The sequence below is a fragment of the Delphinus delphis genome, chromosome 11, assembly GCF_949987515.2.
Source record: "Delphinus delphis chromosome 11, mDelDel1.2, whole genome shotgun sequence".
NCBI lineage: Eukaryota > Metazoa > Chordata > Mammalia > Artiodactyla > Delphinidae > Delphinus > Delphinus delphis.
The window spans coordinates 93,328,022-93,355,389 of NC_082693.1; the positions used below are offsets into that span (position 1 = coordinate 93,328,022).

General features: G+C 53.0%; 4 protein-coding genes across 8 annotated transcripts; 3 read left to right on the forward strand and 1 right to left on the reverse strand.

Moving 5' to 3' along the window:
• The first annotated feature begins 1,924 nt into the window (after nucleotides 1-1,924).
• MIURF (mitochondrial elongation factor 1 upstream open reading frame) lies at nucleotides 1,925-4,156 on the forward strand. The gene is made up of 2 exons (XM_060025699.1): nucleotides 1,925-2,040; nucleotides 3,905-4,156. Exon 2 carries the CDS (start codon nucleotides 3,933-3,935, stop codon nucleotides 4,143-4,145), a length of 213 nt encoding a protein of 70 aa, XP_059881682.1. The 5' UTR covers nucleotides 1,925-2,040; nucleotides 3,905-3,932; the 3' UTR covers nucleotides 4,146-4,156.
• MIEF1 (mitochondrial elongation factor 1) lies at nucleotides 4,139-16,325 on the forward strand. 4 transcript variants are annotated; one of them, XM_069541211.1, is made up of 6 exons: nucleotides 4,139-4,261; nucleotides 9,948-10,098; nucleotides 11,006-11,183; nucleotides 11,383-11,645; nucleotides 12,153-12,860; nucleotides 13,850-16,325. In XM_069541211.1, the coding sequence occupies exons 2-6, from the start codon at nucleotides 9,955-9,957 to the stop codon at nucleotides 14,141-14,143; spliced, it is 1,587 nt and encodes a 528-aa protein (XP_069397312.1). In that variant the 5' UTR covers nucleotides 4,139-4,261; nucleotides 9,948-9,954; the 3' UTR covers nucleotides 14,144-16,325. The 4 variants fall into 4 exon arrangements, with proteins under 4 accessions (XP_069397312.1, XP_059881674.1, XP_059881675.1 ...); XM_060025691.2 differs by having other exon boundaries at nucleotides 12,153-13,988; XM_060025692.2 differs by having other exon boundaries at nucleotides 4,145-4,247; nucleotides 12,153-13,988.
• A 2,246-nt stretch (nucleotides 16,326-18,571) lies between these two features.
• On the forward strand, nucleotides 18,572-20,658 carry ATF4 (activating transcription factor 4). Of its 2 annotated transcripts, XM_060025697.1 has the most exons (3): nucleotides 18,572-18,771; nucleotides 19,334-19,651; nucleotides 19,743-20,658. In XM_060025697.1, exons 2-3 carry the CDS (start codon nucleotides 19,426-19,428, stop codon nucleotides 20,570-20,572), a joined length of 1,056 nt encoding a protein of 351 aa, XP_059881680.1. In that variant the 5' UTR covers nucleotides 18,572-18,771; nucleotides 19,334-19,425; the 3' UTR covers nucleotides 20,573-20,658. The 2 variants fall into 2 exon arrangements, with proteins under 2 accessions (XP_059881680.1, XP_059881681.1); XM_060025698.1 differs by lacking the exon at nucleotides 18,572-18,771 and having other exon boundaries at nucleotides 19,458-19,626.
• Nucleotides 20,659-23,673: 3,015 nt separating this feature from the next.
• On the reverse strand, nucleotides 23,674-27,151 carry RPS19BP1 (ribosomal protein S19 binding protein 1). The gene is made up of 4 exons (XM_060023964.1): nucleotides 27,038-27,151; nucleotides 26,748-26,876; nucleotides 24,540-24,637; nucleotides 23,674-24,146 (listed from the first exon to the last, which is right to left on the reverse strand). The coding sequence occupies exons 1-4, from the start codon at nucleotides 27,087-27,089 to the stop codon at nucleotides 24,012-24,014; spliced, it is 414 nt and encodes a 137-aa protein (XP_059879947.1). The 5' UTR covers nucleotides 27,090-27,151; the 3' UTR covers nucleotides 23,674-24,011.
• Between the last annotated feature and the right edge of the window lie 217 nt (nucleotides 27,152-27,368).

A 27,368-nucleotide genomic window follows, 5' to 3' on the forward strand; every position in this document is an offset into this window, starting at 1 on the left:
AAAAGACACAGCGGCTCCAATGGCAGCCTAAATATCCTCGGATATGCGCCCCCAGGAGAAACAAGCTTGACCACTACACCGACACCACGTTCCCCAGACCACTGAGTCTGCCGTGAAGAAGAGAGCAACACACTTGTGTTCGCTGTGGAGGTCAAGGCCATCAACATGTATCAGACAGGCTGGGAAGACACTTTTATGACATCGCATAGCCAAGGCCAACACCCTGATGGGGTCTGACGGAAAGAAGAAGGTATATGTTCAAGGCCCTGACTATGATGCTTTGGTGGTGCCAAGAAAGTTGGGATCATCTAAACCGCATCCAGCTGGCTAACTCTAAACATACATGTTTTCACCAGAAACAAACAAACAAATGGAAGTCAGGTCCCATCACTCCTTTGCTCCAGACTCTCTGGTGACCCCTGTCCCAGCAAGATTTCCCCTCCCCTGCCCCTGATAAGGACCCCCTGTCCTGCCTCTTCCCACCCCCCACCCCCCTAGCCCTTGCTCACGCTCTCACACTATTCCCCATGCACTGGCCTCCTCCCTGTTGCTCCTAGGACAGCCTGAGGGCCCACCTGAGGGCCAACACGTGGAATGCCCTTCCTGAAGGTCCTACTCAAGTCCCCTTATCAGACAGGCCTTCCAGCAACACTCCAAGTAAAAAAGCAACTCCTGGGCTTCCCTGGTGGCGCAGTGGTTGAGAGTCCGCCTGCCGATGCAGGGGACGCGAGTTCCTGCCCCGGTCCGGGAAGATCCCACATGCCGCGGAGCGGCTGGACCCGTGAGCCGTGGCCGCTGAGCCTGCGTGTCCGGAGCCTGTGCTCCGCAACGGGAGAAGCCGCAACAGTGAGAGGCCCGCGTACCGCAAAAAAAAAAAAAAAAAAAAAAGGCATGAGGACTAGATTTCTGTTCCCTGCAATGCCTGTGGCAGTGCTTTGCACATTAGACACCCCAAACAAGGATCTGTGCAAGAATCAATGGATGGGTGGGCAACTGCTCTGTGTAAGTGCCCACCCCTTTCTGATAGATGCCTTTTAAATCCTCACAAAAGCTGAGAGGTGCTGAGGAGGTTAGGAAAGTTGTCAGAGGGCAGGCAGCTGTCCTTAAGTGGTGGAGCTGCATCTGGAGCCGCCTGGGCCTGATTCCAAAGCCTGCCTCTTCCCCTCTCCCTCTGTGGATTCCATAATGACATGGCTCCTGCCCTCAAATCTGATGAGAGACAGAAACTAATGCAGAAATTAAAAAACAGTGCCTGGCAAATAACAGGCGCCAATAAACACGTTTTGCTGTTGAAGGAGCGAAGCCCTAACGGCGGTGTGCAGACATTTCTGTGGGGCCCAAAGGAGACACCTAAGTGTGTTGGATGAGGGGCGAGGAAGGGTATCTAAAAGACTTCTAGAGGGGGACATTTGAGGGGGACCTTGAAAGGTAGGTCCTTGCCAGGGGTGCGGGAACAGCACGGAGGGATGAAAAGAAAGCAATCTGAGAAAATGGAAGACCTTTAAAAGCCACGATACGGAATACTCTTAGTGTTAAACCTCCCGCAGGCACCCCCATGGCTCCAGCCCGAGATCAGCAGACAGTGCTGGGGCCACACAGGCTACAGAGCTGGCAGCAGGTTGGGGGATTACGCCGCACAACGTCTGCACCCCGCCTCCCCCTGCTCTGCCCAACCCGGACTCCCGCTCCTCCGCCCCCCGACTGGGCGGGGCCCGAATGGGTGGGCGGGGCCTGAATGGCCTCGGCCGGCCCGTCCTTAGGTGACGTCACGCATGGAGGCGGGACTCCGGCCTGTGGGGCGGAGCCGCGCAAGGGGCGTAGCCTGACGCGGCTCCTGGCCCCACCCCTAGAGAAGCATAGGCCTGGAAGACCGGAAGTCCTCCAGCCCCCGCCTTCCTCCAGGCTCCCTTCGGTCCCACTCCTCAGCTCCGTGCGCAAGGTCGTGTCCCGGAAGTGAAGGGGCCATGTTGGTGGGTGACCCCAGGAGAGATACCGGGCGAGAGGCGAATCCCGAGGAGTGGAAGCGTGCGCGGTCCGCAGGTGAGTGAGGGGTGGAGTGAGGGCCGGGGTCGGGGGCTCGCCACGCCTTCTCTCAGGGCCTCTGTCTGGGCCCCCCCATCCGGCCCGGGCCCGGGCTACCGGTCTGGTCGTCGGGGGTCTCGCCCCAGCCCGCCCTGGGCTTTCCCCTGGAGGCCGCCCCGGGGCTCCGCCTCAGCCTCCGGAGCCCTCCCGGGGCCCCTGAGCCGGCCTGCCCCAGCCTCGGGGTCTCTCCACCCCGGCTAGGTGCGACGCCCCGCAGGGTAGGGGGAGGACCTGGGGACCTGACGGGGCCCAGCGGTGCACTCGCCGATCGACCTTGTAGTAACAGCCCTCGCGTGACAGTCGCCTCCTACTTCATAAAGCATTTTTCCTGTTGATTTCTGGATTCATCTCCCACTCCGGGAGGCCCTTGGGGCCGAGGGGCGCTCTTCTACAGCTGAGGAAAAAGGGACGCGGACACTGGCTTCCTCGAGCTCGCGCAGCAAGTTATGAAGGCCGGAGGCTGATGGCTAGCCGACTTTGGGCCCAAAGTCCAGACCTTTTTACCAGTCAGATACCTCTTCCACTCAGTCTCAGTTCTTTATTTCATAAAGAGGGACGATGCTTTTTTCCACACAGGGACGTTGTGAGGGTTCCCTCTTTCGTTCAGCTTCTTTTTTGAGCCCTTGGTATGTGCCAGGCGGTGTGCTGGGAAAGTTTGTAAAGCACCTGGAAGTGCTGTACACATGGTAAGATCCCAGCAAATAGGAGTTATCATTACACAGGCAGTCAGAGTTGGGGTCGGGAGTGCCCCCCCCCCCGCCCCTTTATAGCTGGGTGCCCCTGTGGGCAAGTGACTTCTCTCTGGGAGCGTCAGTTTCCTCCACTTAAAATGGGGATACTGACGACGCTGGGATTGTTGATGGAATGAGAAGAGTTGTCACGTGGGATCTGCTTAGCCCATGCGTGCTACATAGTAAACACTCCCTAAGCGTTAACACTTCTTGTTAGGAACCTTGACTACTTCATAAATGCCTCGGTTTAAATGTGATAATGGATGACAAAGCACTTTACAGAGGGTAACTCTCTGTGATTGTGGAAGGCTTCATTGTTACAGAGGAAGATGGTGACAGTTTATGTGTGTCTAATACTTACTGAGCACTTACCAACGAGGGTAGGTAGCGTTAATAATATTGACACCTGTCCCTGATAGACTGCTTAGTATATGCCGAGTGCTATTCTAGCCACGTTTACATACATTAACTCATTTAATCCTCATATAAACCATATGGAAAATACAATTTTAATCCTCATTTTACAGATGAGGAACTAAGGTAAGCCCAGAGAGGTTAAGAAACTTGCCCAAGGTAATGAATGAGCTCATAAGCGGTGGTGCCAGGATTCAAGTGTGACCGAGACCCCTCTTCTCCAACGGCTCTAGACCACCCCTTGTGGTGAACTTCAGTGATATCTCAGGCAATTCTCAAAATAACCCTATGTGGTAAGTACTGTTAGCATATGTCCTATTGACACATAGCAGTATGTAAATGTAGGTAGCATTATCTGTACTTTAAGAGTGAGGAAGCTGATGCTCAGACAGGTTATGTACTTTGCCCCAAGCTATGTGGCAGATAAGTGGCAGAGCCAAGATTCAAGCACACGCAGCCCAGCTTCCAAGCCCTGGCCTTTCAGCGAAACTGGTAGTTTCCCACGAGCAGGAGGCGGTAGGCTGGGATACAGTCCCAGCCCCGCCACTAAGTCATATTGTGACCTTGGGGGGGGTCTCTAAGACCTAGATTAAGAACTACTGAATTAGATAGTCTCCACAGGCCCTTCCATCATTAATTCTGATTCTAGGCTTCTCTTTCTTCCCTTCTGCGTATAGCCTGACGCCCAGCCCCTGTCAGTCCCCCATGGCCCCATGGAGCCGAGAGGCGGTGCTGAGTCTCTACCGGGCTCTGCTGCGCCAAGGCCGAGAGCTTCGCTACACTGACCGAGACTTCTACTTTGCCTCCATCCGCCGTGAGTTCCGGAAAAATCAGAAGCTAGAGGATCCTGAGGCCCGGGAGAGGCAGCTGGAAAAGGGCCTGGTATTCCTCCACAGCAAACTGGGAGGGATTATTTAGGATCCTCTCCTTTCCCCTCCCATCCTAATTCCAAGGGAAAGAGGACAAAAGTGCCTTCCATAGACACGCCTGCCTCTCTCCCACCTCCACCTCACAGATGCGGTAAGAAGCCTCAGGTAGGTAGGCCCTTGTTCCTGTAGGTTTCATTTTTTCTGTTGCAGGGGTCCAGGAGAGGGAGAACCTTTCCTTTAGTGACCAGAGTCCTTTAGTCATAAATCAATGGAGGAAATACAAACATATTAACAGCAGTATGTTCCCTTGTTAAGAACAAAAAGGCCCTGAGTTTCAGGCCCCACCAGGAGACCATTTTGTTTCATAAAACATTTAACATATGAAAATGCTAGAAAAGACATTGGTTAAAACTATTAGAGCTCAGTTCCTGGCTGCCTCATTCTTTGGTAGATTCACTTCTATTGAGGGCAAGATCATGTTTCCCCAAACATAACTAGACTCTGTTGCAACAGTCTCTAAAGCAAGCACAGTGTACAGACCTCGGAGGACGGTGCCTTCCTGACACTGCTACTGACAACTGTGGGATTTAGGGTAAATCACTAAATCTGTCTAGGCCTCCATTCCCTCATTTGTAAAATAACAGTACCTACCTCTTCAGCTTATTGCAAGAATTAAATGAGACAACTCGGGAATTCCCAGGCGGTCCAGTGGTTAGGACTCTGCGCTTTCACTGCTGAGGGCCCAGGTTCAGTCCCTGGTCTGGGTACTAAGATCCTGAGGGCCGCACAGCGCGGCCAAAAAAGAAAAAAGAGATAATGCACACAAAGTACTTGGAATGGTTCTTGGCCAGTGGTATGTTAGTTCTGTTTAGTTCCCATGCCAGTGTGATAGTCCCACTGTAACCAAATGATTGTGTTTAATTCAGCAACTTCCCAGAGGGCCTTCTCTGGCCCTGGCATTCTAGTAGGCTCTGAGGTTGAGGTGAATGATGTGGCCCATCAAGGGACGGGTCTCCTGGAGATCGACGGGAGGTAATTCCAGGGTGAACAGCTCTGTGCTAGAGGTCAGGTAAAGAGCTTGGAGACAGGGGTGACGCCAGAACTGTGCCTTGGGGGCGGGGTGGCAGTGGAGGAATCACAGGTGGCTATAGAAAAGAGGACATTTGAGGTCTGCCTCAAGTGAGAAATAGAAGCTTGCTGGGCAGACGGGCAATAAGCAAGTGTGGAGTTGGAAACAGAGACTCACATTTTATAGTCTGGAAACCCGAGTCCAGAGTGGCTCGAGTGGTGCACCTGTAAAGCAGGTGACCAGAGTTGAGGCTGGACCAGGTCTGGAAGGACATCGAATCCCCTGTTGAGGAGGTTGTGATATCTGACAGAGGGAGACCATCAGAGCTTTGTCAGCAGGGGAATGGCGTGGATGAGGGATCGTGGCAGTGGCGGCATGGAGAATACATTGGTAGGGGATACCAGAGGCCGCGGCTCCGACCAGGTGAGCTGGAGGGACTGTGGCGGCCGGGTGGCCCGTGAGCACACTGTGCGCGGCAGCGGACTTCATCAGGCGGACGCTGGCTGCAGCAGGAGGAGAGGGGAGCGAGCACCGGGAGGTGTTAGGCGTGCCAGCTGGGTGGGTGGCGCTGTCTTTAACAGAGGGAAAGCAGGAGGAGGAGCCTGACATAATGGCTTTGGGTCCTCCTCGGCCACTCAGGTTGCTGGGCAGACTGGCTTTGGGGAGTAAAGGGCCAGGTGAGAGATGATGCCCACAAGGGCCTGCCTGCCCAGGGAGAGTGGAAGTGAACACTGAAGGCTTTGTGTTCCTAATATCTTGACTGAGTTGGGTTACAGGTGCTGCTACCACCTCCTCACTGCCCGCCCCCCCCACCCAGAAAAAAAAAAATCCATAGAATCAGTAGCTCATTCATGCAACAGATATTTGCTATGTGTCAAATACTGCTGGCCCTGAGGACACAGCAGGGAATGAGCCAAAATGCCCCTGGGAAGCGTACGGCCGAGTCCGAGTGGTCAGCAGAGAGGAGACGTGTACGAGGAGGGGCTGCAGGCTACTTGGACCCCTGTAAGCTACTCCCCAGCCCCGTGAGCTCCAGGTTCAACTCTTGGCTGCACAACTTTCTGACACGGTGACCTGGGGCCACCACTTTACCTCTGCCTCAGTTTCTTCATCTGTAAGTTGGAGGTAACAATGTGACTGATCTCTTGGGATTGTTGGAACTAAGGGAACTAATAGGTGTAAAATGCCCAGCACACGGTACACGCTCAGTATATGTTAGCTCTTCTCAAGTGTACTCAAGCCAGACGTTTAAGTCATATGCCCTTTTCAAGGAGAATAAGTTGGAATTTTCACAGTTCTGTGCTGTCATCCTAGGAAGATACAGGGCCTCCATTACTCATCATTCCCACTGTAATGGGGTGATGAGTATTTCTATTCCCACTTTTGTATCTAAGGAGACAGGTTAAACAACTTGTCTGAGATGTTCCTAGAGTTCACATTCCCCATCCTCAGCCCTGCCCACCAGGTCAGTGTTCTGCCTCCTCTTTTTTTTTTTTTTCAATATTTTAACTGTTTGTAAGTGTACAGTTCAGTGGTGTTAAGAATATTCATATTGTGGGGACTTCCCTGGTGGCACAGTGGTTAAGAATCCACCTGCCAATGCAGGAACACGGGTTCGAGCCCTGGTCCGGGAAGATCCCACATGCCATGGAGCAACTAAGCCCGTGCGCCACAGCTACTGAGCCTGTGCTCTAAAGCCCGCGAGCCACAACTATTGAGACCACGTGCCACAACTGCTGAAGCCTGCGTGCCTGGAGCCCATGCTCCGCAACAAGGGAAGCCACAGCAATGAGAAGCCTGCGCACCGCAAAACAGAGTAGACCCCGCTCGCCACAACTAGAGAAAGCTCGCGCGCAGCAACGAAGACCCAACGCAGCCAAAAATAAATTAATTAAAAACAACAAAAAAAGGATATTCATATTGTTGCACAAGAGATCTCCAGAACTTTTTCATCTTGTAAAACTGGAACTAAATGCATTAAACAACAGGGCTCCTCCAGGCCCTTCTCCTTGCCAGGCAGAGCTCCCACCTCCTGCAGGCTCCCAGGTAGTGCGGCAGAGCCTGAGTGGAGGGTAGACTGTGGTTAAGTAGTTTCAACTGGAACAGATTGAGTTCAGTTTTAGAATAGAAACTTTGATCTCCCTGTGGGAGCTGTGGGTGTTCTTTCCTCTTCCAGGTCACCAGATCTTTGACATCACCTGGTCCTTGGATGGGGCGGGGAGTATATTGCGCTAGAGTAGAAAAGCCTTTTCCCAAGCCTGCTCAACTTCATAGTTTTGGTCTCAAGCCCAGGATAGCATCAGCTTGGGTTTCATAGGCCTTTCCTGGCTCAGTCTCAGAAGGTAAGATGTAACTCACAGGACAGTCTGGATTGCTGACTGCCTTCTGGAAGCTGACCTTTTGTCCTGTGGATGGAGATCTTAAAAGACTTAATGATGACCCACATTTGTAGAGTCCTTTTACGGTGTATAAAGTGTTCACATACGGTATTTTAGTAGATATGTTTTCCTCACTACAACCCTATGATTTAGGCCATGCAGGCATCATTCTCCCCATTACATAGCTGAGGGGTTAACTCATTTGAGGGCACCCAGCTAATTAGTCAGGGCTCAAAGGCAAGTACTCAGTCTCAAGATTTCCGACTCTAAAACACAGGCTCAGAGGGGCCGAGGGGCCAAGGAGCCAGAGAGGCTCCTTCCGGCTTCTGCGTGGAGGGAGAATGTGCCCTTCTTGCTCTGCTGCATCACATGCAAGGATCATTTAGAGCAGGGTCCCCAACCTTTTTGGCACCAGGGACCGGTTGGAAGACAATTTTTCCCCGGGCCCGGGCGGGGGCGGGGGATGATGGCTCAGGCGGTGATGGGAGCGATGGGGAGCGGCAGATGAAGCTTTTCCTCACCCACCACCCACCTCCTGCTGTGTGGCCTGGTTCCTAAGGCTGTGGACCACTACCGGCCGGGGGGTTGGGGTCCCCTGATTTAGAGGGTGGTCCTCCCTATTGTAAATACATCTCTAAAGGTTCTTTTGTTTTAAAAGCAATAAAACGGTGGTCATGGTTTTGTATCGGGAACTGTGTAATGATCACCTTTGTCCTGATTGGATTACTCTGCCTCAGATGAGTTTATGTCCCATCTCTGTCTCAGTGGCCACTGGAGGGAGGATGACTAGAGTTCTTGCCTGACCCCACCTGTAAATGCAGAGTTTAACTCTTCTCCTCAGCCTTGTTTGCTCTGCATTTGAAGTGGGAGTATACTTCATTTGGCCAAGCAGTTTCTCATTACGTCCCTAAACCTGAAGCTCCTGTCGAAGGTAAAAGGTGGAGAAGAGAAAAGTGCCATGGTTGTGAACTCTAGTTGGGAAACAATAATTTTGGGATCGACAGCGACTCTTAGTTAACTCAATTGCTGGAATAAGTAGAGGCAGAAATATTTCTCTCTTGTTGACAGGGGAGGCCAGGGGCATGACATGCGACACTAGCAATATCCAGTTGTAAGGGTATTAGAAAGAATGCTACTTCGCACTGGAAGATGCACCAGTGATCTTGTCCCTCTCTGTCCTCCCGTTCTAGGTATATTGGTGAATGGTAAACAACTGTTTTTCCCTACGTGGTTCCTGGCGTACAGGACACGGGAGGTAGGAGGGGTAGCAGTGTTAAAAGCAGTGCTCAGATTTGAGCCACTTTGCCATCCTTTATCTGGGTCAGGCCCAGGGTTCTAACTGCATGGGAAGTGCGCTTACTGGGAGACCAGGGGAACTTCAGTCAGGATGACCCCGTCGTTGCCAGGGAGCAAAGGCGTGCTCGCCTCGCTCCAGCACTGTACGGAGGCCAGCCTCTTCTGCCTTGTGCCCTGATCTCCACTTAGGTGACCACATTTTTAGTTCATTTTCCAAGCACACTTGAGCGGGTGGATATTTTGTTTTCCAGTTAACAGCTGAGTCTGCAGTGACCGTTTTGTTTATTCTCAGTCTCTGTCACAGTGCCAGGCTCACCTGAGCTTCTTGTGGTGCCCCTGCACACTTGCCCCAAGAAACAAAGCATTTGTCAAGTGGGCCTGTCCACAGAGTTCTCTTCTTCTCTGGATCTTTCTCACATGTGGACTTGTAGTTTTGTCTCCGTGTGCCAGGGTATTTAGTCTGTGTTGTTGTTGTTATTATTATTTTTCGCAGGAAATACATAGAATAGGAACAGTTTGACTTGGGTGAGGGGAAACATGATACAGTAGAAAAACCGTCATGCTAGGAGTTGAGAGGCGGCCTGAGTTTGCATATGGCTTTGTCATTCCTTCTCTCTGGGACCTCTGGCAAGTCACCTCCCTACATGTGAAGTGATGTGATGGGATTAGATGGGTCTCTAATTAATTTACACCTTCTCAGGTCTAACCTTCCATAAGCAGTGGTCAGAGGATCAAAATATGATCTGCATTGTAATGTTGGGAAGGGGTCCGGAGGGTGGTATTGCGTGGGGGCGGGGTACTTCACTCTCATACGAGAAAGGGTTGACAGTGAGCTTATTATCGCTCTCTGTAATCTCAATAGATTGGTGGGGAGGCTTTCCCATGACTAGCATGATCATTTCCTCTGCCTCGCATCCAGATACATCAAGGGACACGATACCTCGCTCCTGACCCTAGAACATGGAGTGCTAGAGGCCGGAGGATTTGGGTTCCTGGAACTCACAGAGTACCCTGAAATTGTTGGGGACTGGCCTGATGGGGGAGGGAGGAGGAGGGCTGCTTCCCAAGGTCCAAGGTGGTGATGGCTGTGTTCTGCCTTCCTTCTCAGGTGAGCAATGGCAGGCGCTGGTGAGCGCAAAAGCAAGAAGGATGATAATGGCATCGGGACGGCCATTGATTTTGTGCTCTCCAATGCCCGGCTGGTGCTGGGGGTGGGTGGAGCAGCCATGCTGGGCATTGCTACACTGGCGGTTAAGCGGGTAAGTACACTCAGCCAGGGGTTGGAGAGGTGGTGAGGCTGCCGAGTGGAGCTGACTTAGAATAAGACTTTGCTACTGCTAATGGAAATGTAACTTGGTAATTTGGCATTATTAGACGAGACCTTAAGAGGATTCAGTAAATCTGCTTCTTAGGACTCCGCCCTAAAGAAACTGTTGGAGATACAAATAAAAAGTTTATCCCAGCGAGTGAAAAATTGCAAATAATCAAAATAGCCTTCCTTGACTACCTTGTTTAAAATAGCAGGACTCCCACCACACATTTTTCCTATTTCTCCTTCCTACTTTACTTTCCTTAACACCTATATCTGCATGGTTTAGCTTGGATTATGTATTGCCTGTATCCCTCTGCTAAACTGCACACTCCACGAGGGCAGGGATTGGGTCTCTGGATTACTGCTTTATTCTGTGCACCTAGAACAGCTCCTGGCACAGAGCAGCCATTCAGTGATGTATTGTTAAATGGATCAGTGTTTGACATTACAGTACATTCATAAAGTACAGTGTTGTATAGTTAGAAATTGTACCATAATGTTCAACACTGATTCATTTTTAGTGATATGGGGGAGTGATAAAAATGATACGTAAAAAAAATCAGTTTTCAACAGTATATATAGAGGAGGATCCTAATTACACAAATATATATTTTCAGAAAGAAATATACCAAAATATTAACCATTATCTCTGGGTTATGACATTATCGATAAATCTGTTTCTTATTTATATCATTTAGTATTTCCTGAGATTTTCTGTGTGGAGCAAAGTATTCCATAATCTAGAATAAAACAAAGTTATTGAAAAATAGTAGCTGAACTCATTAAGGCAAAGCTGCTGGGAAGGAGGGAAACAGGAAAGAAGGTCATGTGCTGGGTCCTCTCTGCTGTTTCAGATGTATGATAGGGCAATCAGTGCCCCTACCAGCCCCACCCGCCTGAGCCATTCAGGGAAAAGGAGCTGGGAAGAACCAAACTGGATGGGCTCCCCCCGATTGCTCAACAAGGACATGAAGACAGGCCTGAGCAGGTCCCTACAGGCCCTTCCCACAGGCTCCTCGGCCTTTGACACAGGTGAGGAAGGCTGGTACCCCTTCTGGGACTGACCTCGGGGCTCTCAGTGCTACTCATGCATTCAGCACATTTCTTAGGGACGTACGTGCCAGGCACCATGCTAGCCGTTTGTGCCAAGCCCGCCTCCTTTGGGGCTGAGGCAGCCGTGGATGAGCAAGCACGGGAAGAGCTCACGTGCCTCTCTCTCTTGCCTTGGCAGATACATTCTGCCCGCCCCGGCCCAAGCCATTGGCCAGGAAGGGCCAGGTAGACTTGAAGAAGTCACGACTCCGCATGTCCCTGCAGGAGAAACTTCTTACTTACTACCGGAACCGGGCGGCCATCCCTGCTGGCGAGCAGGCTCGGGCCAAGCAAGCTGCCGTGGACATATGTGCCGAGCTCCGGAGCTTCCTGCGGGCCAAGTTGCCTGACATGCCACTTCGGGACATGTACCTGAGTGGCAGCCTCTATGATGACCTGCAGGTAAGCAGGGGGTTCTTACGAAGGGCAGGGTTGTACTGACCAGGATGCTTCTCAGTAGGGCTGTTGGTACAGGCTTGCCAGAAAGGTTAGTCCTACTGCGTCTGAATTCCACATACTGTGGTAGCATTTGGAGATCCTTGCCTTTAACGTTTTTTGTTTTTTAGTCATACTCACAACTTCTAGGAAGCTGTCAGAGGCCTCCTCCTTCCTATATTCTTGTCCCTATCTTTCCTTTCTGGCTTTCCTTTGAGCCGTCAAGGCCTGGGGGATGTCATGTGTACTTCTGTGTCCAGAGGCAACGTGGTGTGTGGAATGAGCACGGGCGCCAGTGTCCGACTGACCTGGGTTGAAATCCACACTCTGAATTGATATGGTCACGTGGAAGAATTCTTAGTTCCCCTTTTTGTTGCGGGGGGGATATAAGATGGTGGGACCCGTGTTTGGGGAAACTTGGCTCTTGAGCTCAAGATTAAATCCCTCAAAACCTTTTTAATTCTTCTCCACCAGGTGGTGACAGCCGACCACATCCAACTCATCGTGCCCCTTGTGCTGGAGCAGAACCTGTGGTCGTGTATCCCCGGAGAGGACACCATCATGAACGTCCCCGGCTTCTTCCTGGTTCGCCGGGAGAACCCAGAGTACTTTCCTCGTGGTAGTAGTTACTGGGACCGCTGTGTAGTAGGGGGCTACCTCTCTCCAAAGACAGTGGCAGACACGTTCGAAAAGGTGGTGGCTGGCTCCATCAACTGGCCGGCCATCGGGTCCCTCTTGGACTATGTGATTCGACCGGCCCCACCCCCGGAGGCTCTGACTCTGGAAGTGCAGTATGAGCGCGACAGGCATCTCGTCATTGACTTCCTGCCGTCGGTGACCCTTGGTGACACTGTCTTGGTGGCCAAACCACACCGGCTAGCCCAGTATGACAACCTGTGGCGGCTGAGCCTGCGTCCTGCCGAGACGGCGCGCTTGCGGGCTCTGGACCAGGCCGACTCTGGCTGCCGCTCTCTGTGCCTCAAGATCCTCAAGGCCGTGTGCAAGTCCACCCCGGCCCTGGGTCACCTCACTGCCAGCCAGCTCACCAACGTCATCCTCCACGTGGCCCAGGAGGAGGCTGACTGGTCTCCCGACGTGCTGGCTGACCGATTCCTGCAGGCCTTGCGGGGACTCATCAGCTACTTGGAGGCCGGAGTTCTGCCCAGTGCCCTAAACCCCAAGGTGAACTTATTTGCAGAGCTTACCCCTGAGGAAATAGACGAATTGGGATACACTCTCTATTGCTCACTGTCTGAGCCAGAGGTGCTGCTGCAGACGTAGGGCAGGTGAAGGCAGGTGTCGAGCGGTCAGGCCCTGGATTCTCTGTTAGAAACACTTGGTTCCATAGTTGATGCCTCACGGGGTCCCTAGGTGCCTCCCGTCTTTGCTGGTCATCGCCCTGGGCATTTCATGCTGATTAGAAAGGTATCTCTCTCTCCTCTTTAATCACCAACCATTTCTATTTTTGTTACCAAACACTGTGCTCCCTACTTTTCCCCTCCCCCTTGCTCCAGGCTAGTTGTTCTTGGAATGAATTGAGAAGGTGGAGCAGTGGCCTGAGCTGTGGAGACCACTTGGTGTTTTGCATTTCGGCACAGGTCTGCTGTGTCTGCCCTGCCACCTGCCCCTTTTCAGTGTCTTCTTTTTCCACCTGTTCACACCTGTTTTGCTTTTTTTTCTGGACATCTGCCTAATCAAGATGCTGCCTTGTAGTTGACTGTCACTGAAGTTATGATTGCATGTTTCAAACTGAACTCTGCAGAGAGCGCCCAGACAGTATTTAGGGTTTCTAGGGGTAAAGCTGGTGGAAAAGCTGGCCTTTGACCCAGGTTCCTGGAAAAGAAGTCCATCCCCCCCCCCACCAACCTCTTGACCAGCTCATATCCGGAAGTGCTAAGAAGGTCTCTCATGGGAGCACTGTTGTTGCCGCACACGGGAGCGAGGGCTCAAGATAAACTGGATGCGTAGTTATTCGGAGACTGTGTTTCTTAGTGGCCATCAGTGAGAGAGTAGAGTGGGGGAACCTGGAGGTGGTGGAGAGGGTCTGCGTGCCTGATGTCTGTGCCTCATCTGTGGCTGGTCCAGCCCGGCACCACTGCGTGCGGGAGTCAGACAAAGACTGGGAGGGAAGGGGCTGTTGTTTGCTCCTTCCCCACCTTCTTGCCAATTAGGACAAGGCCTTCAAGGACACAGTCTTAGTGCTAGAGGTTCAGCTAGACAGGCGGCTGAACGTCAGTGACCATGTTTCTCCCACGTCAGGCCCTGCCTTTCTAGGATGTTGCCTTAGAGGAAGAACGGGCCCAGCAGCCAGCCCTCCGCTCCCCAGTGTCTGTCACAGGAACGTGATGGGGGTGTTTGCTGAGCTCTCCAGGTACCTCCAGAGGCCAGAGGGCAGGCACATATGCACAGACCTCTTCCCCCTGTCCTGTCTCTCACCCAGCACCTGGGAAACCGGTGCTACCTAGGAAGAGAGCGTATGGCTAAAACACATCTGAGAGGGAGGTGGGTACTTGCCACGTTCCTTCTTGTTTCCCGCTGCTAGAGTTGCACTATTTATTGCAATGTAAAAAGTATCCTGAGAGTGGGGAGGAAAGTTTAATATACAATGTCAGTGCATCTTCTTGTTCTGTGTTTATTTTTTCCTGTTTGTGCCAAGAGGCTGATGATAATTCTGTTTCTGATCTGCCCATCCAGTATTTTGTTCTCCTCCCATCAAATCCTATTATTATTTTTATTCTTACTACCTCTCCATCAGTGAGTTTCTGGTGAAGCTCTCTGCAGCTGTCTCATTCCTTCCCAATGACCGCGACATGAAATGACTCTTTAAATAGCATTGAAACCTTAGCTTCCCTTTGAATTTAAGGTAGAGCTTCTTGTCCCCTTTTTTGTCCTGGATTAGGAGGTTGAGAACTAGGGTTAACCTTGGCTATATTTGGAGACTCTTCCTGCCTCTTCTCTCATATACATGCGAAGCTTCCCTAAAATGGTTCAGTTGTTTCATTTGTGTGAAGACATTGAGAGAGAATGAAAAATAGCAAGCCCAGAGCCCTGAGAGAGTCTCCATCCTGGCTGTTCATCACAATCAACTTGGAGTTTATGAAACACTCCATATGCCTGAGTGCTACCCTGGGGGATTGGTGTAGAGGATGTCCACAGAGGGTGGAGCCTGGCACTGACGGTTCCATTGCGCCCATTTGGTGTCACTGGAAGGAAGGGAGAGGGGAGGGCTGAATGTGTTGGAAAAGCATGGGTTTGTCTTCATTCAGATAAAGGATTTGGTTTTCCCAATGTGAATATTATAAAACCTATAATTTTCCCAAGCTGGAGTCTGACCAAATTCCATATAAAACATTGGAAGGAGAGCTCAAAAAAGAAAAGATTTTAAAGATCAAATCCCAAATTATCAAAGCCAAGTGTAATGGTGATTTGAGTTTATCTCCTCTTAAAGAGCATCTTTCTAAGGGCAGCTCTGTCTCTTACCTATGTTTCACAAAACCAAAAACCATAACTGCCATTTCACAAGCAAGAACCTCTTAGAAGTCCTCAGAACTAGAAGTGGTGGGAATCCTTGGCTCAGGTCCTGGTGGGTTTGCTGACTGAGATGGGGCAAGTCTCATCGTAATACCTGGACGACAGTCCAGTGCTTTGAGATTCTTGGTTAGAGGAGGGGAATACCCCCCACCCCAACACACACACACATTGTTTTTTTTTTTTAATCTTTGGGGAAATATGTAGGGCCTTTTCCTGCTTTTCTGCCTTTCTACTCAGTAACTCCCACGTTTGCCTGAAGTAACAGCATCTGCTCCTACTTCTCCATCTGGAAGTTTTTTTGCACCATCTAGGTTAGCAAAGCACATAGTTAGCCTAATGCTTGAAGAAAGACTCATCATCTTGAAAACCCAATCAATTCCAAAGTGTATTTTGCTTTTCCCTGTTGCCCCTTCCTAAAACGTGAGTTCAGGACAACAGTATTTTTCTTTATATGCTTGGTTGTGACTTTTTTTTTCAAATAAAAAAATAATTGAAGCTCATGTTTGGAAAAACTGTTGTGAGGCCTACAGTCTTTCCTCCTAGGCTCAGCCCTTGGTGGTCCTGTTCACACTCCAGATTAGCTGATTTTGCCCCTTTCTACTCCACTCAAGTTGAGAGCTCAAATGGTTTTGACAAGGAATCAGCTTCAGGATCAAAAGGTCCTGGAGAGGAGCCGGGGGGCCTGGGATCCCTGCATGTGTCCAGAGGCTCTGCTCTCACAGGATTTGTGAGAACCCTGCTCTTCGTGCTGAAGCTCAAGGCCAAAGAGGACTTAGGACTAGAGCTGTGAGCTGTAGCCCTTGTAGATACGCTTAGCTGATTCTAAGCGGCCAAAATACCAGGGATGTGAGTTCTGGGGTTAACTGCATATAGCGTGGTGTTTACCTTTTCATTCTGATCACGTTATGCTCTCTGTGCTTGGCCCCTGAGGCCAAGTCCACAACCTGCCTTCCAGTCACTTGCTTGCCCTTCAATAAGCAGTTGATGTGTTTAGCTGATAGATTTGGAATCAGTCACCAGTCTTTCTGTCCTGTCTTGGCTAGGTCCATATAGAAGCAGCTTAGCCCTGAGACCCAGAAAACTACTGTCCTTTTTCTCCTTGAGGGAGGAAATAAAGCTGGGGAACATGCTGTCCTTCCACAGCATGGGAAGAAGAAAATTAAAGTCTCCTTTCCAACAGCTTTGACTTGTGTGTGTGGTATGAAACATTTTCCTACAGGAGTGGGACTGGTTCTCCATTTGCAGCTAGGAGAACCTTTGAAGTGCCTGATCTGGGTCACCATAATAGAAAGGATGGGACAAGGTGCCACTGGAGTCATTCTCCCACCCCTCTGCAGTGTCAGCCTGGGGCAGCATTACTTTTAATTCTCGGCCATCTGCATGGTCATCTGACAGCGAAAGGAGGACATGCCCCGAGGGTCCTTTTTAAGATTTGAGTAGTAGCTCAGGGATTCTTACTGCCTTTGCACTGAAAGACTAGATGCTTTATATATATCTAGATACTCGTGATTCCCCAAGGGGAGAAAAACCACATCAAGCATCCAGTATGCTTTGCATATACCAGTTGTTTATAGTTGTTGATTTCAGTTAATAGTCCTCTGAGGAAGCAGGATGATGTAATGAAGATGGGGAGGGGGCCTTGCGAGGTGTGTCAGAGACCTGAGTTCTAATAATAGTAGTAATAGCAACCATTTATCCAGCACTTATCAGATACCAGGCGCTAAGCTCAGTGCCTCTTATATTATCTTCATTCTAAGTGCAAGGATACTCACCATTAGCTTCATTTTACAGCTCAGGAAACTGAGACTCAGCGAGGATAAGTCACTCAACCAAAATGTCTCCGCTAATAAATGGAAGAGCCAAGTTTGCGGGGTTTGCCCCTAAAATCTCTTCTAACTCCTACCCCATACTGCCTTCACTGGGCAAGACCCTTCATCCCTTTAGTCCTCAGTTTACCATTGTAAAATTGCTGGGCTAGACTGAATCAAGTCAATGAATGGTCAGTAATGTAGGACAGTCCTTCCCAAATTTTTGACATCAGTCCTCAGAAATAATATTTGTAGGGCTTACTGAAAGGAATGGAAGCAGAAACTCAAGGTTTCCGCCCCCGCAGTGTCTGACGAGAGGGCTGGAGGGTGGGGGAGGGCTTTCTTGTTGCTCTTAACAGTTCCCCAGTAGAGAGAGCAAGTTGTTGGCCTGACCTGGACTGCGGCCTCCGAATACACAAACTCCGGCAATTGGGCATTAGGAGGACTTGCTGGGAAGTGGTTATGCCTGGGAGTTGTACAGCGTTGGGAGCTAATTGAAACTACCCTAGAGTGAGAGAGAGCAGCTGAATAAAATCTCTTTCTTCTTAGAGGAACTGAAACTACATGAACTGAAAGAAGTTCCCCTGTGATAGGCTGCATTCTTCAATAAAATAGCAAACATATTTTAGCTAAACGGATATGTAAAAATACGATAGACTATAGGATTACGCATTTCCCCGACTCGCCTTTGATGGTAGGTGCGCATAGATCGGGTGATCTCGACTGAGGTCATCAGCCTCCCCTTTCAACTACTGAAGGGCTTGCACGTCCTCAGTATTTTGCAAGTGTTTGTGTGTGAAAACGCACACGAAATGACATTTCCTTTTGCCTAGTTTCATCTTTGGGCCTGAACCTGGTCGCTACTTTGGCGCTTCACTGAGGACGGCAGGAAAGGACTGCAAGGGGCGGGGCCTAACGCCACTATCTGGGACGCACTGGGCCCGGGCTGCCCGGGGCAATCCTGACCGGCTGCGGGTGGGCAGGGCTGAGGAAGCCACTGCAAAGCGCCGTCACAGAGAAAACTGGAGAAACCGCAGAACCAGACGGAGGGAACCGTCGGCCGCTCCGCCCCTTCCCGCGCAGATCAGCGGCCTGAGCCAATAGAAACTCGAGATATATATGACTCACCATGTCTGACCAATCATCTTGATGCGCGCTCTCCTCCAGCATATCGCGCGAGAACTAGGAGACCTCGTACTTCACAGTAAAAACCTTTCTTGGGATGAAAGACTTCTCTCTCCGCCCTTCGGACTAACGCCGGAAATGAGTGTGGCGAATCCCTCCGCGCTCCCCGGCGGCGGACGGGAGTGACCCTTTCATCTTAAAATCCTTGTAAAGTAGTGCGTCTTTTTCTTGAGGCCGTAAATAAAAACAATTCATTCTCTCTTCACAGCTACGCCCTAGGCTTAAAAGTCGGAGATTGGAAACGATAGGGCCGTCGAATAGATGGCAATGCGTGGGTGGGAGGCGCGAGTCACGTGACCGCGGCGGAAGGATATGGTCTGTGATGCGTCCTCACAGGGAGCAGAGTTTATAAAGGCCCCGAGCTCGGCGTCTCGCCGCCATTTTTTCTCCTTCTGTGTGTATATGTGATTTCTCCGTGCGAGTGCGTGCCTTCTTTTCTCCGCTCCCGTAGCGTCCGCGGCCACCATGGCGTATTAGAGGCAGCAGTGCCTGCGGCAGCATTGGCTTTTGCAGCGGCGGCAGCAGCACCAGGCTCTGCAGCGGCACCCCCCAGCGGCTTAAGCCATGGCGTAAGTACTGGGCCTGCGCTGCTCTGGCCGTGCACCCCTGGGTCGGTGAGGGGTTTCTGCCTGCTTGGGAGCGGCCGGCGGCTGGGCGGCTTCGCGGAGGCGGGAGTGGTTTTACGAGCGCCCATAACGCGTGGCCCCTGCTTGGGTGTCCCCAAAACTCCGGCGCCCTTGGGTCGGGAGCCCCCGGCAGCCCCGGCCCCCCGAATCCGCCGGCTTCCACCTGGTGCCCCGCGAAACGTGGCAGCAGCCAAGATGGCGGCGTGGTAGGGCGGCGGCGGCCGCCGCGTGAGTCACGGGGGGCGTGGGCGGGGCCGGGCGTCCAGAGGCGGATTTGGACGTGCGGGTGGGGCGGCTTCCTGTTCTGGCCGGTGGGGGAACGGCCGGGCGTCCATTTTGTGCAGCCTGAGGGACGCGGCGGTGACGCGATGGCCCTGGGGCCACGTGGTACCGATTCTCAACACCGAATGGAGTTCTATTTTGGCCATCTTGTCTCATGGATGAAAAGATGAAATTCTCAGGCCAGCTGATCTTTAATGGGACTTGGTTTCTGATTTGTCTTCAGGCTTTTCAAGGCATTCAGCAGCAGCGTTGCTGTAACCGACAAAGACACCTTCGAGTTAAGCACATTCCTCGATTCCACCAAAACCTCGCGACATGACCGAGAAGAGCTTCCTGAGCAGCGAGGTGTTGGTGGTGGACTTCATGTCCCCCTTCGACCAGTCGGGTTTGGGGGCTGAAGAGAGCCTGGGTCTCCTAGATGACTACCTGGAGGTGGCCAAGCACTTCAAACCTCATGGGTTCTCTGGCGACAAGGCTAAGGCGGGCTTCTCCGAATGGCTGGCTATGGATGGGTTGGTCAGTGCCTCAGATAACGGCAAGGGTGAGTGGGCTGCTTTTATCTGCTGGTGGGGATCTGGTGATAGTCCTGTACGTTTGACTCACTGGTTCCAACTCTCTTTAATTTTTTGCAGAGGATGCGTTCTCTGGGACAGATTGGATGGTGGAGAAAATGGATCTGAAGGAGTTTGATTTTAATGCTCTGTTGGGTATAGATGATCTGGAAACCATGCCAGATGAGCTTTTGGCCTCGTTGGATGACACGTGTGATCTCTTTGACCCCCTACTCCAGGAGGCTACTAAGGAGCCCCCCCAGCTTGTGAACCCAATAGGCCATCTTCCAGAAAGTTTGCCAACAACTGACCAGGGTGCCCCTTTCACTTTCTTGCAGCCTCTTCCCCTCTCCCCAGGGGCCCTGTTCTCCACTCCAGATCATTCTTTTACTTTAGAGCTATGCAGTGAAGTGATGTCTGAAGAAGATAGGAAGCCAGACTCCACTGCTTACCTTATGCTGGTCCCTCCGTGCGTAAAGGAAGAGGATGCCCCCTCAGATAATGATAGTGGCATCTGTATGAGCCCTGACTCCTATCTGGGCTCTCCCCAGCATAGCCCCCCTACCTCCAGGGGTTCTCCAAATAGAAGCCTGCTATCTCCAGGTGCCCCTGGTGGCTCTGCCCGCCCCAAGCCCTATGACCCTCCTGGAGAGAAGATGATAGCAGCGAAAGTAAAGGGTGAGAAACTAGATAAGAAACTGAAGAAAATGGAGCAGAACAAGACAGCAGCTACTAGGTACCGCCAGAAGAAGAGGGCAGAGCAGGAGGCCCTCACTGGTGAATGTAAAGAGCTAGAAAAGAAGAATGAGGCTCTGAAAGAGAAGGCAGATTCCTTGGCCAAGGAGATCCAGTATCTGAAAGATTTAATAGAAGAGGTCCGCAAGGCAAGGGGGAAGAAGAGGACCCCCTAGCTGTAGGGTAGTCAGGAGGGTGTGTGTTTGTACATAGGCTAGTGCTGAAGCTGTGTGTTTTAATAAATTATTTTGTAGTGAAAGTACTTCCGCAGACTGCTGCGTCTGGTTTCTTGCCTCTGGTAGAGAGCCCAGTCAATCCCCAGAAGCACCAGTTTGGGGTTGGCTATCGGGACTTGGAATTTAAGCCCAGAGTGAGATTTTTTTTTTTTTCTGACACTGTTGGGCTGTATGTCAGGGTCACTGATGACCAGTTGGACCCCTGAGATGGAGTTGGGCTAGATACCCCCCCCAGTAGGTGGCTGGGTGATTTCCCCAGAACCAAAAACTGTTTGACTCGATGTTAAGCACCCTTGGGTGCGAGTGAGGCTGGGGAATTTTAGTAAGGAGCAGGGTGGCAGAGAAGTGGAGCCTGGGCTCCCCCTGTTCCCGCATGATTGTTGCTTTGTGCCAACAGTAAGTACCCAGATAAGGCCCCACAGTCTGAGCTGGGCACAAGGGGATTCGGTTTCACTGATAAGCTGCTGCAGTTCTGTAGAGGCCTTCCCAGGAGGGTCTATTCAGGGAAAGACGGCTTCTCGGTTCTTGCTGGAACAAACGGAAGAGCAGGGCCGAAAGGCTGGCTGCTTCCCTGGCTGGCACCTTCGGCAAGCTGGAAGGCCTGCCATCCCTGATGTCGGGATGAAAGGGCCCTGCAGTCCTGGCTGGTAACTTATTTTATTGCAAGATAAGGGAGATGTCATCTTTTGTTGAGTACAAGAGTCTGAGCCCAGCCGGCGCAGGTTTCTTCTCTCCTTGGGTCCTTTAGGGCCTGCTGAGGGAGGACCATCTTTCCATTGTGAAAGACAGTGTAGAAGAGTGGCTGGGATGAGGGTGATGCAGATGGGGCACCAGGCACACAGGTCCTACGGTAGAGGGCGTTTGGAGGAGTTGTAGAGCCTATTTGAACCCAGGGTTATGGGTGTTTGCCTGTCTTGCCTCCTGTGGTGGGGCTGATACTTCTCTCACCTGCTTCCTGATGCCTAACAGGGTAATGTGGGAGAAGTAATGGTGGTGGCCCGGATGGGAATGCTTCCCCAAGGCACCAAGGGAGGTGTCACATGTGGACCTTGGACCTGGTGATCGAGGTCTTAACTGCCCCGAGCTGGGCTTCGAAGGACAGGGAAAGTTGTGGACGTAGAATGGGGAGAGCACCCTGAGAAAAAGCCTCGGAGGAATGGGCACACGGTCCCACCCCCTCTCTGGGGGGCTCCCTGGCCCCAGCTGTGTCAGATGTCACCTGATGGGGACCCGCCCAGCTCCTGCAGGAACTTAAGCCTCATACACACACCCTGGCGGAGGTCCCACGTGGCAGTCCTGCCCTCCTGGGTCTCCTCTAGGCAAATGTGTCAGCTCCTCCAAACCACCAGTGATAGAGCCGCTCCATCGGGGAAGGCCTCTTCCTCCCAGCCCTCAATGTGGCACCACAGTGTCCTCTTACTTGGTTCCTGTCCCTTTCCCAAAAGATTGTCAGTCACCCGGTCCGCGGCTCATGGTCAGCACCCCCACGTGTGGCTCTTGCACCGGCACCCCTCCCCGGTGGCACATCCTTCCTCCATCGCCAGCACCCGCCTCCCCAGGGCCCCCACCTGCTGCCTTCTCACCACCTGCAACGGAGCCGTCCAGGGTGACTGTTAACAGCAGATTGTGGGGCCCCACCCCGACCCATAGGACCAGTGTCTCGGGTGAACGCTAACGTCAGTCATGCCTTGGGGTCACGGACACACACCCACTGGTGCTACTCAGCACAAACATTAAGACACTGGAAACTCACAAGCAGAGAAGCGCAGGACCCCTGCTCTCACCCTCCCGCAGAGGCAGGCCCCTCATTCTACACCTGGGGAGGGGGCAGGAACCTGTTCGTGATGACGTAACAGCAGGTGCGTGCCCGTTAGCAAGGGGCCCTGGGTCAGCCGGTTCTTCAGAGAACTGGTGAGAGAAAGCAAGAAGCTGAGGCTGCTGCTTGCTAAGCTGCTTAACAGAGGAAGGGAATGAGCCTCCAAGGACACCGGAGTGTCTCTCCTCACAGGGGTCAGTGAAGCTCAGCAGGCAGGAGGAGAGCTTGGGAAAACACCCCCTCTCCCTTCTTGGAACAAGCCATCTGAGGACGGTGGCGCAATACCGGTTTGGAGTCACGACACCTCTTCTGCCCACCTTGACTTCCTGGATGGCTGGTATGCTTCCCAGTCTCGGAGGCCACCTGCACTGCAGACAGGACAGGCGCCAACTCTGCCTCAGGCAATTCTGTGGTCCCCTCCTGTCCCCACTTGGGATGGAAAGCTGGATAGCAACCAGGAACAGCCCTGCCGGGGTCTGGCTGTGTGAGGGGTAAAACTTCCCCTTCTCTTGCACAGAAGAACCCACGGCAGGGTCCCTTCAGAAGTCCCCTACCAGACAACACGTGTCCCAGGGAGCCTTTAGGCGTGCGGGGGGTGGCACTCGGCGAGCCAGACGAGCAGCCTGGAGGCCTCCAGGGCCCCCTCCCCAGAAGGGACCCCTGGGCTTCTAGGACTTGTCATCAGTGCCACACTGAAGACCCAGCTGGGCAGCACCACCCGCTCACTCGGGCATCTGCTCAACAGCACCTGCCCTGCGCTGCCCCCGCCGGACGTGGCCCGGCCTCCACCTTCCCCTGGTGGTGCAGCTCTGGGCCCAGCACCACCCTTCTGCTCGGCAGACCTGCGTGTAAAACCCTGTTTCTTGAGCTCACCTCCTGAGTCGCCCCACTAGTCCCCACCTCCTGTGACAGAGGTCAGAGAAACAAAAAGTGGCCTTTCATCCTGCCCCCCCCAAAAAAAAACACACAAGGGCACAAGCCCTGGGCACTAGGCTGAGGCAGCCATGCTCCCTCCCTCAGCTTCCTCAAGAGCTGCCTTCTCAGCTGGGGCTGCCACCCCAGGGAGAGGAGGCCTGCGGGGTCTGCGGATGGGTGAACTGCTCTCTGGTGGTACCTGCGCCGGGGCTGGGCTGCAGGACTTCTCACCTGGAGCCCTAAGAACCAGCCGGGAGGTGGGGGAGGGAGGGAAGGCTCCTTGGTGCCAGAGGCGGCGGGAGACACCCTGTTAGAGCAGCACACACGGCCCCTGGGCCACGTTTATTAGAACCTGGAAGCCCACCCAGCGGCCCTCGTCCTATCAGAGGTGTGGTCCCCAAGGGCCCAGTGACAGGCCTCTCCACAGCAAACAGCCCCGAGGCCCTCCCTGGGCTAAAGCAGACAAAACAGTCCAATGTGTTCCCTTCCAGCAGGCAGGTGGTACCTCTCGAGCCTGCAGATGTCAGTTCGGGTCTGAGCGAAGGTCCTCCCCTGGGCTTCCAGCTCGCCAGCTCCGTGCCAGCCTCCACTCCACGGCTTTCCTGAGCCAGGCTGAGAGGTCCGAGGCGGCTGTGCCCTCCCGGGAGCCTAACTGCCGAAGTACTCCTGCTGGAACTTCTGGAAGTCTTCCTCGGTGAACACGGTGCCCTCGGCCTTCTTCTTCTTCTTAGTCTTGCCCACAGGCCGGTCACAGGCCTTGCGGCCCCGGTCCTGGCGCACAATCTTGGGGGGTGTGAGAGTCAGGAGCCCTGGGTGGGGACTCCCAGCCACTTGCAGCCACACAACCTGGTGCAGCCGACCAAGTGCCACCCTCTCACCTGGCCCTCACACCGTCCCGGGAGGCAGGGCATGTGGTTTCCATTTACAGAGGAGCCAGCGGAGGCCCACAGGGGTCCCAGGGGAGCAAGGCCAGGCCCAGCCTCCCACCTTCCCCACACTGCTCTCGGCCCTCCAGGGGGAGGCCCCTCGCAGCACAGCGGGGTGTCCAGCTCTTAGGAGCCTGGAGGGGCCTCCACCCTCCAGCCTATGCTCAGGGCTGAGACTCCCACAGATCCCAGGAACAGCCTCAGTTCTCACCCCCCAGGTTCCTTCCCACAGCCCATCCCCCTGACGAACCTGCTGGGTGACGGATTCGGCCACTGTGCTTCTTGCACTAGTCATAAACCTCAGGTTTACTCCAAGGTAACCTCGACGCTCTCGCTTCTGGAACTCAGCTGTGGATGGCATCATTTCAGATTCACTCCCTGGAAGCCTTCTGGGTCCCCTCCTGACATCTCCCCACTCCACTCCCCCCTCCCATGGCCCTACCAAAGGCCCTGTCGTCCCTTCCCCAGGCTGCTGCAACAGCCTGGGCTCTTCTGTCAAAACCACACCCCACACAGACCCTGCTCAAAGTCCCCCTTGGTTCCACCTGCTCAAGTGATTTACTCAACAAAGGTGGCCTGGGCACTTACTGTGTGTGTGTCAGCCACTGTTCTAGGTGCAAGAGCACAGAGCAGGAAACAGAACAGACAAAAAGTCCTGCCCTCATGGAACTTCCATTCCGTGGGAAGAGGGATGGTACACAAGGTAAACGGTACTTCAGAGGGTGATCATTTTATGGAGAAAAAGAGAATAGTAAACAGAAATGAGAGATGCTGGGGGGAGGGTTGCAATTCCAAACAGGAGGCTCTGAGAAGGCCTCACTGAAATGAATTCTGAGCAAAGACTGGAGGGAGAGAGTGTGACACTGTGGGAGAAGAGCATTCTGGGTAGAGGGAACAGCCAGTGCAAAGGCTCTGAAGCAGAAGTGTGATTAATGTGCTTGAAGAACAGAAAGTGGTTGGACAGAGAGGGGAGAAGCCGAGGAGACGAAGCTGGAAGGAGCAGATCATGTGGGGCCTGAGCAGGCACCGACAGACTCAGGCTCTCACCCTGGTGGGTGCAGGGCAGAGGAGAGACAGGTCTGACTCAGGATTTTACGGGATCACTTCGGCTGCTATGGTGAGAACAAGATTACTGGGGGAGGGGGCAGTGGAAGGGAGACCAGTTAGGAGGCTTCTGCAACAATCCAGGCAAGAGATGGTGTGTAGCTCAGACCAAGGTGGCAGCCACAGAGGTGTTCTTTAGGTTGGCCACTGAGGGTTGAGAGAGTCCCCTCAGTCCTCAGTCATGTACCATGACAGGGTGGTGGGGCGGGGGCTGGGATGGAGGAGTGACCTCCCTCGGGCCCCTTGTGTGCCTGTTCCACTCCAGCACCACTGTGGCTCAACCCAGGCTCACTTTCCTGCCTCCACACTTTTGCTCATGCTGTATTTCCTCGGAATTCATAGTTCTTTTAACAAACAACTTGAACACCTTTTATGCACGAGGCCCTGGGGATTCAAAGACACACTAGGAGCTCACCAAGTCCTGCCACAGGTCAAAAACACCCTGCATTCCTGCCCACTCCAGCTCCTCAAGTCTGTAGGTCTCGTTAAGTGGCGCCACATCCCCCAAGACATTCCGTACTCGCTGACTCTCTCTGCCTCCATCCTCACAGCCAATTCACCACTGAAGCCATCAATGCCCCCTCCTCACCGCATCTTCCACCTGCACAATTCTCTCATCTCCGCACCATCACCACCGCCCAGGCCATAGCATCTTGAAGCAGTAGGTGGGATCAGGGCTCTGGAGACAATCTGCCTGGTTTCTACCTGTACTATCTGGGCAGGGGCCTGTTTCTGCTTCTGTAAAATGGAGGTGATGATAGTGCCGACCTCACAGGGTTGCTGGGAGCAATTACATGAGCAAACATTTGTACGAGGCTTAGAACAGCACCTGGCACACGGAGTATTAATTTTATTTAATGCTCCGTCTCTGACCCTCGTTCCCTGTATGTCACTTTGACCAGGCTTCTTTTTTTTCAAGATTTCAAAGGCAATAAACTTCTTTCTGACTCCGCATATGCCATTCTCTCTAGAATACTCTTCCCCCGGTTCACTCGTATACTTCCATCGGGTCTGGGCTTAACTGTTGCTTCCTCAGAGAAGCCCGATTTGGCCTTTCATTCTAAGTCCCTCTCAGAGCACCACAGTCTTAATGCATAGACCCTATCACAGCAACCATACGCTGATTTTGAAACTCTTCGATGCTTCTCTCCCTACTAGGGCTGTAGACCTTGCAGGGCGGGACAATGTGATTCGTTCACCTCCGTGTTCCCAGGGTCCCGCCCCACGCCCGTCGCACAGCAAGTATTCTAGAAACTCCTGGGTAACATTTCAAGCCCTCACTCTAGCGCCCCTTCCTCCCCGGCACCGCCCCCCGACCCCGGGAGCAGCGCGTCCAGCCCCTTCCCGAGCTCACCCAGCGCCGATTTGGGCACCTTTCCCTTGGCCGAGTTCCGCAGTTTCTGGGCCTGGGCCGCCTTTGCCTTCCGCGTCCGCTTCATCGGAGCCTCGCTCGTCTTGGTTTGGCCTGGCGCGTCCCTGGGGGCTGTAGGGGAAGAGAGGAACCGACTCGGTTCGGAGGGCGCTCAGGGTTCCCATTCACCGAGGCTAAGCCCGGTCTGGATCGTTCGCACCCTCGGGGCTCCTGCCCCCAGCCCCTGCCGCCTTCCCGCCCAGGCTGGACGTCTCTGGGAAGAAGCTCCTCACCCTCAGGCACCCCCAAAAGCTCCAAACCTCGCCGCAGCAAGGAAACCGACATAGCGGCGCTTAGCTCCGCCCACACGCCTCAACTACTTCCGTCTTGGCCGCCCTTGTCGTTTCGGTGGAAACGCGAGCTAGAACAAAAGGTTCCGCAATGGGCGGGCGGAAGTGCCCACCTTCCTTAGGACGCAGGCGTTAGGTTTATCACTGGGCGGGATCTGGAGGCGGGGCCAACGCGCCGAAGGACGCATTTGTCGTCCAATCGCAACCCCACCGACCCTTTGGGAGCCAGGCCTCGCCTTCTCCCGGAAGCCGTCCACCGCTAGCCCAGCCTGGT

Coding starts and splice junctions, on each gene's coding strand:
- MIURF (XM_060025699.1), top strand. CDS start 3,933: ATGGCCCCATGGAGCCGAGAGGCGGTGCTGAGTCTCTACCGGGCTCTG.
- MIEF1 (XM_069541211.1), top strand. CDS start 9,955: ATGGCAGGCGCTGGTGAGCGCAAAAGCAAGAAGGATGATAATGGCATC. Junction 10,099..11,005: donor CTACACTGGCGGTTAAGCGG/GTAAGTACACTC, acceptor CTGCTGTTTCAG/ATGTATGATAGGGCAATCAG. Junction 11,184..11,382: donor CTCCTCGGCCTTTGACACAG/GTGAGGAAGGCT, acceptor TTGCCTTGGCAG/ATACATTCTGCCCGCCCCGG.
- ATF4 (XM_060025697.1), top strand. CDS start 19,426: ATGACCGAGAAGAGCTTCCTGAGCAGCGAGGTGTTGGTGGTGGACTTC. Junction 19,652..19,742: donor TGCCTCAGATAACGGCAAGG/GTGAGTGGGCTG, acceptor AATTTTTTGCAG/AGGATGCGTTCTCTGGGACA.
- RPS19BP1 (XM_060023964.1), bottom strand. CDS start 27,089: ATGTCGGTTTCCTTGCTGCGGCGAGGTTTGGAGCTTTTGGGGGTGCCT. Junction 26,877..27,037: donor GCTTTTGGGGGTGCCTGAGG/GTGAGGAGCTTC, acceptor CTTCCCCTACAG/CCCCCAGGGACGCGCCAGGC. Junction 24,147..24,539: donor CCGAATCCGTCACCCAGCAG/GTTCGTCAGGGG, acceptor ACACCCCCCAAG/ATTGTGCGCCAGGACCGGGG.